The sequence below is a fragment of the Odocoileus virginianus genome, chromosome 28, assembly GCF_023699985.2.
Source record: "Odocoileus virginianus isolate 20LAN1187 ecotype Illinois chromosome 28, Ovbor_1.2, whole genome shotgun sequence".
NCBI lineage: Eukaryota > Metazoa > Chordata > Mammalia > Artiodactyla > Cervidae > Odocoileus > Odocoileus virginianus.
In genome coordinates, this window is record NC_069701.1 from 33,475,865 (window position 1) to 33,488,288 (window position 12,424).

The 12,424-nt window shown below is 46.8% G+C and overlaps 1 protein-coding gene across 1 annotated transcript; it reads right to left on the reverse strand.

Moving 5' to 3' along the window:
• Window positions 1-1,931: 1,931 nt before the first annotated feature.
• Window positions 1,932-11,482, reverse strand: LOC110148774 (pregnancy-associated glycoprotein 2-like). Its single transcript, XM_020910936.2, has 9 exons — window positions 11,415-11,482; window positions 10,110-10,260; window positions 9,030-9,147; window positions 8,834-8,952; window positions 7,409-7,602; window positions 6,395-6,511; window positions 4,191-4,332; window positions 4,006-4,104; window positions 1,932-2,069 (listed from the first exon to the last, which is right to left on the reverse strand). The coding sequence occupies exons 1-9, from the start codon at window positions 11,465-11,467 to the stop codon at window positions 1,932-1,934; spliced, it is 1,131 nt and encodes a 376-aa protein (XP_020766595.1). The 5' UTR covers window positions 11,468-11,482.
• Window positions 11,483-12,424: the final 942 nt, after the last annotated feature.

Below are 12,424 nucleotides of genomic sequence, written 5' to 3' on the forward strand. Positions count from 1 at the left end.
AGAAATGGGACAACTGAATGATTCAAATTGAGAAAGGAGCATGACAAGCACTCTGATTATTTAACTTATGTGTTGGATACATCATTCTAAATGTTGGGTTGGATAAATCTCAAGCTGGAATCAAGACTGCTGGGAGAAATATCAACAACCACAGATATGAAGGTGATACTACCCTTATGACAGAAAAGGAAAGGGAACTAAAGAGCCTCTTGATGAGGGTGAAAGAGGAGAGTGAAAAAGTTGGCTTAAAACTCAACATTTAAGAAACAAAGATCATGACATCCTGTCCCATCACTTCATGGCAAATAGATGGGGGGCAAGTGGAAACAGAGGCAGATTTTATTTTTTGGGCTCCAAAGTCAATATGGGCCTTGACTAAAGCCACGAAATTAAAAGACACTTGCTCCCTGGATAGAAGAAAAGCTATGACATACCTGGACAGTGTATGAAAAAGCAGAGAATCACTCTGCTGACAGAGGTCTGTAGTATCAAAACTATGGTTTTTCAAGTAGTCATGTGCAGACATGAGATTTGGACCATAAAGAAGGGTGAGTGCCAAAGAATTGATGCTTTCGAATTGCAGTGCTTGAGAAGATTCTTGAGAGTCCCTTATACAGCAAAGAGATCAAACCAGTCAATCTGAAAGGAAATCAACCTCTGACCCCTGCTGTCCCAGCTTTGGTCTCTAACCAAGGGTATCCAGGTGGAAAGAACTGATGCTTCCAATCCAAAAGTGCCTAACCATAGCAGCTCCAACCAAATGTTTTGCAGTTCTTCCCCTGGAGGAAGCTCAGAAAAGCTGAAGGCTCTATGTATCCTGGGTCCCCCATTGTATGAATATCAACCTCCCCAGCAGCACTGGAGGCCTTATAAAGGGGTGTGCTGGGCCCTGGAGGACAGGGATGTGTCAGGCATCCGCAGGGGCGGTCACTTGCTGAGTGGGACTGGAAAGGACCCACCAGGCATGTGTGGCAGAGAGCTGATGACTGGATAGGGGTGGGGGGTGGACATAAGGGAACCAGCCCAGTATAAAGGACCTCACCCAGAATCCCCTGGAGCAGAAATCCACTGACAAAGTTCATCTGAGATGGGACAAATAGAGTCTATTTTCATATCCCCTTATAATCCCTCTGAATGAGGAGGTGGTGGAGTTGGTGGTGGCATCATAAACTCTTTCATGGACTAAACCATCCACCAGGCACTATCTTTGGGGCTCCTTCTCTCCAGCTCCAGTCATGTGGTTTTTTGAAGAAACTGACAATCATGTTTGCTACAGGGACAGGGAGGTCCATGTGACCTTGTAAAGCCAGTCATAAGACTCCATGGGTCTGCCAGGGTAGTTGGTCCAGGACTGGACTTGTGATCTGAGATGGGCCATTCAGAGCACTCCCTTGAACCTTGATATCTCTAAGCTTCTTCCTTCCTGGTTAGATGCCTTCAGGATATTAAAACCCTAGGGTGGGTAGCTTTGGAGTCCCTCACTAGGTATAGAAGCCTTAAGGAGGAAAGCTGTCAGGCTAAGACAAAGAGAGAGGGGAAAGAGTGGGGATGAGAAAGAGAGAACTGATGACTTCTGATTTCTTGGGTCCAGTCACTGAGATCTTTGAATCTGCTCTGGTTCCTGTGTCCTGGATCCCCAGTATTCTTCCAATAAGTCCCCACTTTCCTGGAAGCCATTTGGAGTTGGGCTTCTCTCACTTGTGATTCAGACTTGGTCTTAGATTCTCCCCAATCATTATGCAACTTCCAGACACAAACAGAGGCATCCATTTGCTTTAGAACCATTAAGAGTGAAACCTTTTATTCTTTAGTGAGAATATGACTTGCAGAGCACCAAACACAGTTTACCAGCATCCTGGGCAGGAGTGCCCTAAGTGTGAGCAAGTGTGTGTTAGGAGTGGCCTGACTGATTCCTGAACAAGTCCAAGCATTTACACAGCAGGAGCCAGGCCAATCCTGTTATTTCCTCGGTCATAAACTGAGAAATACAGCCTCAGGAAGACGTCGCCCAGGATCCATTTGGATATGTCAGCCCCTTGAAAGCTGCTAAGGCATAAGATATTGGAAACCTGGGGGAGACAGAAATACACACCAGTTAGCCTAAACCCTTGCCTGCAACCCTCCTCAATACCCAGACCTGGCATACTTCTTGGTTTTATTTCCTTCTTTTGATAAGTATTAAGTGGTTTCCTCAGCAGCTGCGGATGTGAGAGTTCATGCAAAAAGTTAAAGTGCCAAAACATGTGGTTGCCATGAGGAAGGGTGTGGGGGAGGCAAGGATTGGGAATTTGGGATTATCAAGTGAAACTAATATGTACAGGATGAATAAATAGCATAGTCCTACTATATATTACAGGGAACTATATTCAATATCCAGCAATATACTGTAAGGGAAAAGAGTAAGAAAAAGAATATATATACTTGTTTTTGTGTAACTGAGTCACTGTGCTGCACAGGAGAACTTAATGCAACACTGAAGATCAGCTACACTAAAACAAATGTTTAAAAGAATGAACAAGAGTGGTCACAGTTCCCCTCAGTCTGTTTCTTTCAGTCCACTGTTCATTGCTTTCTCTGCAGAGAATGCCTTTTCTTTCTCCTACTTTTCCATGACCTGTTTTTTTGTTTAAAAAAAAAAAACTGTTAATTTTGCATCGGAATATAGCTGATTAACAATATTGTGAGTTTTAGGTGGACAGTTAAGGGACTCAGTCATACATATGCACATATCCATTCTCCCTGAAACTCTCTTCCCATCCAGACTGCCACATAGCATTGAGCAGAGTTCCCTGTGCTATACAGTAGGTCCTTGTTAGTTATCCATTTTAAATAGATCAATAGCAATGCCCACAATGCATTCTTTAAGGCTGCTCTCAGGCCCTCTAGGCAGCCTTCCTGGACCCACAGTCACCATCCCTGAAGACTTCAGACTGGATGAATGAGTTACCCTGGTTCTGCCATAGTCTGTGACCCTCATCACTCCTAATCTGTTCCCAGCACCCCTTTGCACAGCTCTCGGGGTACCATTTGCATGGAATCCAGTATAGATTTGTCTATACTGAGCAGGTCTCCTCATTCCTCTATGAGGCTGTGGGGTTAGAATTACTGAAATTCCCTCTCTTCTTCAAAGCCTTCTTTGAGCTCATTAGCCTGCTCTGAACTCCCACAGGGAGCTGATAGGAAGCCTCCACCCTATACCAGAGCTGTGCAGTCACTGTGCTCCTTTATTCACCTTAGCATCCAACCTCCCCACAGAGGGGACTGGTACTCCAACTCACAGAGAGAGCACTGAGGCTTAGCTTAGCAAGCGGAAGTTGCAGCCAAGTATTAAGGTAATCATGTAATTTATCATCCCAATCTGGACATTTCTGAGATGGGATGGGAGACTGCTAATCACTACGGTGGGAGAGCACACTGCCAAACCCACTTGTCACATGGTCTATTTCAGGGATTGCTAGAGCTGACTTTCCATGTTCATGCACCTGAGGGCTCTGATTGAACTGAAGCTCTCTGAGGACTGAGGCCCTCAATGTTCCCCTCTCCTTGTGACTCCCACCATGCCAGCACGGGGTGGTATCCCCACGTTTATTTCTGGATGATGGAAGTCCCAGACTGCCCTTTACTCTCAAGTGGTTGGCTTTGTGGGAGGCAGTGGCCCAGCCACAGGGGCTCAGCATCATCTGCCATGAGATGACCTGGCCTGAAGAAGGACCCCCTCCTCCCAGCAGCAACCAAAGGGTTCTTGCCTGTGTGCATGCTAAGTAGCTTCAGTCATGTCTGACTCTGTGCAGCCGTGTAGACTGCAGCCTGCCAGGCTCCTCTGTCCATGGGATTCTCCAGGCATGACTACTGGAGTCGATTGCCATGCCTTCTCCAGGGGATCTCCTGATCCAGGGATCAAACCTGTGTCTCTTACATCTCCTGCATTGGTAGGCAGGTTCTTTACCACTAGTGCTATCTGGGAGTCCCAGAATTGAGAAGCAGCTCTCAGGATTGTCCCCTCACCTTATGGATGTAAGCTTCAGCAGGCACTGAGTAATCGATGCCGTTGATGGTGAAGATGACAGGAGGCAGGGTACTGATGACAGGACATGAAACCATGTACTGTTGGGGAAAAAGGGAGAGAGGTTGGCCCAGGAGACCCTTGTTGTGTGGGGAGACTGGAAGAGACCTGTGTCATGACCCTTCACCTCGGAACCATGGGGCATGGCGTGGATGAGCCTCTGGATGTTGGTGACCAGTTTTGCTGGGCCATAGATCAGTGACGTCCCAGTGTCCACAAGAGCCTCGCAGCCGTGTTCACAACCAATCACTCTCCCATTCATGGAGATGCTGAGAAACAGTGGGACAAAGTGGGCATCGAGATTACTAAGAAGTCTCCCTCACAGCTGCCCCTTCCCCAACTGACTCCCAAACAGTCCTTCAACTCTTGCCCTGACCCTGTTTTTCTTTGCTCTCATCATGTCTACTTCTTTGACATCCTTAAATGCAGTACTTGAATAGGCTCTTTCCTGCCTCAGGACCATGACACAAGTTGGTCTTCCTTCCTAGAAGACCCCACTCCCTTTTGACTAGCTAATTTCTCCTCATCTTTCAAATTCCAGCTTAACTGTCATGGTTTCAGTGAAGTCTTTCCCCCAGTGTATATCAAACTCCTGTCTTGGTCACTCTCTGTAGACCCTTCCTCATGTCTAGCATGTACCAAAGTGACAATACACTATGTGTGTGAGTCATTTCATGTGCATCTGCCTTCTTAGATGTGAGGGCAAGTTTTATTGTCATTGCCTCACTAAAGTGCCTGGCACACAGTGGATGCACAATGAGTGAATGAGTGAATGTGAAAATAATAAACAAGGAACATCCAGAGAGCTATATCCAGTGTCAACGGATCAAACACACAATGAAGATGGAGGTTCACTGGGGCAGCAGATTCTCATAGGTGGAGACAAGCTGCCCTGGGAGAGGGTGTTTCCCATCACTGCTCATTCACCCAGCTCAGTCACTGAGGCCCTGGCCAGATGATACCTGATAGCCCACGGAATCTCCAAAGGACAGGGAAATTTTGTCTGAAGGTATCACAGAGATTCCCATCAATTACCATGCTAGTTATCAGGCCACTCCTGGATCCCACCTTCCCGATTCTGTCAATCACAGTGCCTACTCCACTGTGTGCTCAGGATGGGGGTGGGGGGTGTAGCTATTGGTTACGTGGAGTGTCTCTTTTTATGAGTTGCTTTCATGTCTCAAGACCGCAGCCAACCTCTTTACATAACTGGGTAACTTCTCCCTAAGGAGACCAGATTTTCCCATTTGTTCAGGACTTTCTCTGTTTTTAAACTGACATTTATATGTACTGAGAACTTCCTCAGTCCTGGGTTCAGTTCAGTTCAGTTGCTCAGTTGTGTCTGACTCTTTGCAACCCCATGAACTACAGCACGCCAGGCCTCCCTGTCCATCACCAACTCCTGGAGCCTACCCAAACTCATGTCCATTGAGTCAGTGATGCCATCCAACCATCTCATCCTCTATTGTCCCCCTCTCCTCCTGCCCTCAATCTTTCCCAGCATCAGGGTCTTTGCAAATGAGTCAGCTCTTTGCATCAGGTGGCCAAAGCATTGGAGTTTCAGCTTCAACATCAGTCCTGCCAATGAACACCCAGGGCTGATCTCCTTCAGGATGGACTGGTTGGATCTCCTTGCAGTCCAAGGGACTCTAAAGAGTCTTCTCCAACACCACAGTGCAAAAGCATCAATTCTTTGGCCTTCAGCTTTCTTTATAGTCCAATTCTCACATCCATACATGACTACTGGAAAAACCATAACCTTGACTAGAGGGACCTTTGTTGGCAAAGTAATGTCTTTGCTTTTTAATATGCTGTCTAGATTAGTCATAACTCTCCTTAACCTGGACAATTGGTCATCTTATCACAACTCTGTTCAGGCTGAGGAAATTCTCCCTGATCCTCTGTTCACCACACTGCAGAGTCCTCTGACCGTGCTCCCCGCCTCACAGGGCAGTGGGTGCAGCCCTCCCCCAGCTGCACAGACCTCTCTGGACCCTGTGAAGGACCCTTGTCAGAGCCCTGGTTAGAAAGCCTGGGGGTGATTAGGAACCCATTGGTGGTTTGTGTATCTATGTGTTTGTGTGTGTTTGTATGTGGCTCTGTGTGTGTGTCTGTCTGTGTGCTTGTGTGTATCTGTCTGCCTAAGTATGTTTATATGTGTGCCTACATGTGTGTTTATATGTGTCTGTGTGTGTTTATATGTGTGGCTTTGTGGGTGGAGCAGATCTCTGTGTCTGACCATGTGTCTGTGCATGAGTTTGCATGCCTGCATGTGTCTATGTGTAGATGTGGGGGCATCACTTGGGGTAACATTCAGAGGAAGAGGCTTACCGGTCCACAGTTATTAGCCAGCTTAGGGTTCGGGACACTGGTATCCAGTTGAGCTTTCCCTTGTAGTAGGAGTGGTCCACCCCACCAAACATCAACACACTGCCATTCTCCTTGTGGCTGTCGAGAGAATAAAAGAGGCGGACTCTTTGGAGCACTCTTATGCTGGGCAGTCTGAGGGTTGTGCTTGTCCACCCAACAAGGCCCTAATAGGGTCCCCACTTTACAGATGCAGAAATTGAGGGATTGAGAACCTGACCAAAATTGGTCACTGGCTAGAGTGGCACAGAGGAGGTTAGAAGCTGAGTCATTTGGCCAGGCTCTACCCACCCAGGCTTATGAAGAGGCCCTGGACCTCCTGCAACCTGAGTGCTCAGAGATACCCTCAGAGGACAGTGTGCTGAAGGGTTTGGGCTTCCCCCTTGTCCAGCCTGTAATTTTTTCAGAAAAATCAGGGCCTGAGAGTGCTGGGGGTATGGCTTCAGGTCACCCAGGGTTGGTTTCACCTGCCTGTAACCTGTGCTATCCATGGGGCCCCACATTCATCAGGGCCCCCCACCTCTGTTATCTCTGTCTGGAAATTCCTAAGACTTGTTGGATAAGGTGTTCCACACTTCCATTTTGCACTGTCTCCTGCAAATTGTGTAGTTGGCCCCAGCGAAATGTTAGTGAGGAAGGAAAAATTTCCACCATCCCTCTCTTTCCTTCCATTTCAAATTTGTCAGCAAACTGTGTTACTTTTTCCTCCAACCTTTATCCTGACACCTTCCATTGCTCTCCCACTCCCCTCAACCCTGAGACCAAGCCACTGCTCTTGAGCCCACAAGCTAGATTGTGTCCCAATAAAACTTCATTTACAAAAACCAGTGGTGAAGCCAGGTGAAGCCCTGGGGCCATAGTTATCCTGGGCTACACAGTCTTTCAGGATGCTTCTGTAACAAGTGTTCTATAATATTCATCCAACTGAAAGCATCTCACAGCTAATTTGGAGAGAGGGTTTGTCCAGCTCAGACTTACGTGCTCAAGTAGAAGGCAAAGACAGGCTCAGAAATGGAACCTTGTTGCTTCAGCTTGTCAAAGATGGGGATGGTTCCTGGGATGGCGAGGCTGGGGTAAGACAAACCCAGGATGCCATCAAAGGGTACATTATCAAACCCGAATTGCTGCAGGCTTAGGCCAAACGGCTGGTCAGTGCTAACAAGGTTCCCAATCTGTGGGAGAGAAGAGTTACCACGTAAAGGATTGGAAGTGGGACTGGGCTACGGGGGCGCAGATGTCATTAAAACCTCAGAGAAGAACTGAGTCCTGGCTGTGCCCTAGGTGGACTTCAGATGGTTAAAACAAGCTGGGACTGGAATTCTGGTTCCATTGGTGTGGGGACGTGAATTTTAACCAACACCAGCTATTTCTGCAAACACCATCTGAGTCAAATTGGCCTCATGCCTTCTGTACAGGTGGGGAAACCAAGAGTCAGGACTGGACCCAATGGTGCCCCCGTGAGGACAAAATGGGTAGAGAGCAGGGTAGTCCTCTCTGCATCATCACTGTGATCTGATGACAGAAATGGACTGAATTTATTGCAGTGTATTATGGATCCTGCACCTGCCAAGGAAGGCAGGAGCCCATTTTACAATGTCACTGGCAGGGTTCTTATGAATATGCTACCTGGGAAACACACATTTAAGGGTGTGTGTGTGTGAGAGAGAGAGAGAGAGAGGAAATCCTCAGGCACTTTGGGGAGGGAGGCCATAGATTTTATTAGACTTTCAGTGGCCCCCTAGAGTGAGAACACATTTATCAAGTCCCTCCCATATTTGTGGGTCCCTGCTTTCACTGCCTGGATATCTGAAGCCCTGGGCTGCCCCCAGGGTCCCCCAATCAGTTTTATTCTCTCTCAAATAACCCCACATCAGCTTGAGTTCTGACAAGCCAGCCCAGCTACCACTTCCCAGATGTGTGACTTTGGCACGGCCCTTGCTCTCTATACCTTAGTTCCCTCATGTGTCTCATGCAACTAATTATAGTAACTTCTGTGTGGGGTTGTTGCAGGATTAAACAAGTTATTACCATGAAAGTACCCAGCACAGTCTTAGAATATAAAAGTGGGTGCTTTGCCCCCTGTCCCTGCTCCCAGCAAAATGAACCTTGAGCTGCTCATGGGCAGAGGAGCTGCAGGTCCACACCCCAAGCCGCTCTCTGGGGTAGCCACTCTGGGAGTTTGTGCACCAGCAGGGTCCTTATCTCCCCAGGGACAGGATTCTGCAGGTAAGGCAACTAGTCACAAGGGGAGTTAGAGAAGACCGGGCCCTGCCAGCTGGTCCTGCATCTGTTGTGTAAGCAGTGGTCACCCCATAGCCAGTCCTGACCCAACGTAGGCCATCTATGGGGACCAAGAGGGGGTTGGTTAGTGCAGATCTGATTCAGCTTCTGTTTCCATGTTACCCGAACAGTATCATAGGCAAGAACTCCGTTCATCAACCCAGATCCATAGAGGATGCGGAAGGGCCTGCGCGTAAGCCGGAAGGTGGAAGATTTATTATGGTCGAAGGTAATATGTGTATCTGCAGACACAAGAGATGAGTGTCAGTCAGGTCATAGGGTGGAGGGGATGGATCAAGATGGGGGAGGTGGTACTCACGACAGGAAGGACTGATGCACTTGATGGAGGGCACCCATAAATCAGATGAGCCTGTGTCAAAGACTACCCGGAACTCCTTAGGGGGTGTTCCAATGGTGATGTTACCCACGTAGGCCATCTAGAGGGACCAGGAAGAAGTGGATAAGTGCAGATCTGGCTCCCCTCAATTCCCAGACTGCTGCCTCTCTCTGGGTGTCACATGTCTCTTGAAATCACTTTCCAACCACCATTCAGCTCACAATCGTTGCTCACAGAGTGCCTGCATTTGATATTTTTTCCTGTGCTATGTGGTATGCAGGATTTTAACTCTATGACCAGCATTGAAGCAGTACCTCCTATATTCGAAGCCCAGAGTCATAATCACTGAACCCCCAGGGAAGTCCGGTGACCTCACCTGAGAAGCTCTCTAGTCTCCTCTTCAAACTCGGCCTGAGCACCTCCTTTTCCAGGAAGTCCTCCTTAATCAACCCCAGCCACTCCCTCTAAACTCAGACCATGTTTGATCAACACCACACAAATGGGCCTTTCACTAAACATGTATTTACTCTTTGCATATCTCTCAGGCTAGCTTGGCCATTCTTGAATAAGAGATGAGAACTTTTTCAAATAAATAATAAAAACTATAGTGTTAGATTCTTATGGCATCAAGTGCCATAGGGTTTCAGTAAATTTTTGCTGTTGTGATTCTTGGATCCCTGGAGGCTGAATTCCTCTACCTGGCAATTCACACTTGATTTCCAGTTGGCTTTATTCTTGATTAGAGATGGCTTACCACTTCACCTGTAACTGAGTGACTCGCTTACTTCAGAAATAACAATCTCCCTCGAACTAATGCCAAATCTTTGGCACAGAAATAGATGTTTACCTGCCACCTGGTCATTGCTGGGCCCAGTCACCACAGACCAAGAGTTTAGGATGAGAATGTCTTCTCCTCTGGGAATGGGGCCCCTGTTCCCCACTGTTTCTGCCTCCTGCAGAAGCCCCAGCTCCAATATCCTACCTGGCACCTCTAGATGAACCCCAGTGCTAGGCCAGAGCACCAGGGGGCGCTGTGGAGCACCAGCCTCCCAACACACTCACATCCAGGGCGTTCCTCAGTGGGCGAGTAGATAATTTGGGGTCACTAGCAGAATCATCGGACAGTCTATTGGCTTGTTCCTCCAGGAAATTGTTCAGCAAGTTTCTTTCCCTCAGGACTTCTCGCATGGTCTTTGTTTTAGTTAGAGGCATTCTTTCACCAAGCATGAGGAAATGGAAAGAAGGAAGGAGGAGCAGTCAACTGTCTGTTATAGTATAACAGTCATACCTGGCATTGTAATAGCACTGTGTATTTTCCAAGCATTTTTTTTTTTTAGTGCCATCTATTATCAGAATGCTGTGCAAACACAGGGCAAAGACATAGATTTGAATACAGATTCTGTTGTATTATCTTGGGTCAGCCATATGAACATTTGGAGTCTCAGTTTCCCTATCGGTAAAATGGTGGAAGGGATAAACCCCACCCATCGCCCATATAGAATGCTTTGGCTGTATTATGGATATATGTTATCCATATGATAACATATCCATATCCATATGAATATAGGGAGTCTCAACAAAGACAGCCATTACCGTTGCTGTTGCCACCCCACTGTATTTTTCTCATAGAAGCTTGGGGTGGAGGAGGAAGAAGGGGAATTCTCACCCTCTCTTTACAGGGGAGAAATTTGAAATGCAGGGAGTTTGTGACATGACTGTGATCACACCGCTTGTTCAAGGTAAAGACAGTCTAGATGTAGCCCTCCTAATCGTTATCCAGAGTTGAAGCAAAAGAGAGGGGTGAGAGAAGAATCCAGGAGAAGGGGAACAAATTAAAGAAATTAAGAGGCTAGAGAAACAAGAAAGAGTCAAAATTGAAAAGAGAAAAGAAAAGGAAAAAAAACACAGAGAGAGCTACATGAACAGAGACATCAAAGAGATGGAGAAATAAATAGATGAAGAGTTAAATGAGAGAGGTATAGAGATGCAGGTGTAGACACATACACACAGAAGTAGAGAGAGAACAGCGAGGACACCTAGAATAAAATGTAGAAAATGCTACTCAACAGCACCACATGGGCTGTTTGCATAGGATGTGCACTGAACAATTGCAAGGTGTTCCATTTTCACATAGGTCATCACCGCACCCCCAGAGTTGTGCAACCCTGCAGACCTGCAAGGGTCTGTTTCAAGACCCTTGGAACTCACATTTCCCAAGGCAAAGTACTTGCCAATAAGTGAGAGTTGAACTTTAAGACCATAATGGAATGATTATAATCCCTTCTAACCCTGACAGGTGGAAAAATATGAGGAAGATAAGAAAAAAACCAGAAAGGAAGTTGATGCTGCTTAAGTCACTGTACTTACATGACTATGCACTCTGAGAGGGCCATCAGCCCGAGGAGCACAAGCCACTTCATGCTTCTTTCCTGGCCCCAAGTGCTTGCAGAAGATCAGGTTCTAGTCTGCAGTCGTAAGCAGGCCCTTCTAGTTATATATGTTCTGAACTACCTTAATTGTTGCCTTTAGGCCATTAATAGATTTGGATAAAAATAGAAACCTCTCGATAAAATCTTTACCTCAATCAGTGTCCTTGGGGAGTGGACTTTGAAAATTCTCAGATTACAAAGAGTCTACTATAATCTCTTTCTTGAGGCTTGGCTAGAAAACCAAACTGAACTGCATGGATTATCTGAGAGTGTGGAGAAATTTGCCAACCCAGAGACAAAACACTGCTATTAACGTGATAAAAGTGAACACTAGGGGCCATGCTAGACGTTTGGGATCTCATGTGGTCTTCCTAGCCACTTCACGAGATGTGCACTGATGTCCTCAGTTGGAGAGGAGATTGCAAGAAGGAAATGCTGTCAAAAAGACTTTAGGGGCAGCCCAGGGGCATACAAGTCACTTTAGGTAGTGGGAGAGATGGCACAGACCAGGGACACCTGTGATGCCAGTCTGCATCAAAGAGTTAGACTAGAGCAGTATTTCAATTGCGTGCTTTCAATTTTGGAATAAACGTCATGCATCCACAAGATACTTTATATAATCGAACAAGTTTATACAGAAAACCCTGTGTGCTGGTGTCTGGGTTAGATGCTGGAAAGAATCAAAGAGGATGAAGACACAAGTTGTCCTTATCTACAGCAAGCTAGCAGTCTAGGGCAGTTCTCACAAATTCATGACCCAGGAGGCAAGAAAAATGAATACAAGGACTAGGTGGCTATGCTAAACACTGGGCAGCACAAGCCTTACCACTGGGGGCAGCCTCTCCTCCTCTCCAACCATGCTGGAAAGCAGGCCAGCAGGCCAAGTTTTCAAGAGAAGTCGGAAGTCTGGATACTTGTGTACAATCTCCTGATTTTAATGTTAGAACT

Bases quoted from the DNA above. Each gene is read 5' to 3' on its own strand.
- LOC110148774 (XM_020910936.2), bottom strand. From the start codon at position 11,467: ATGAAGTGGCTTGTGCTCCTCGGGCTGATGGCCCTCTCAGAGTGCATA. The intron at 10,261-11,414 runs GTAAGTACAGTG...GCTTGGTGAAAG, and splicing joins CTCTCAGAGTGCATAGTCAT to AATGCCTCTAACTAAAACAA. The intron at 7,603-8,833 runs GTAACATGGAAA...TCTCTCCCACAG, and splicing joins TTGCCTATGATACTGTTCGG to ATTGGGAACCTTGTTAGCAC.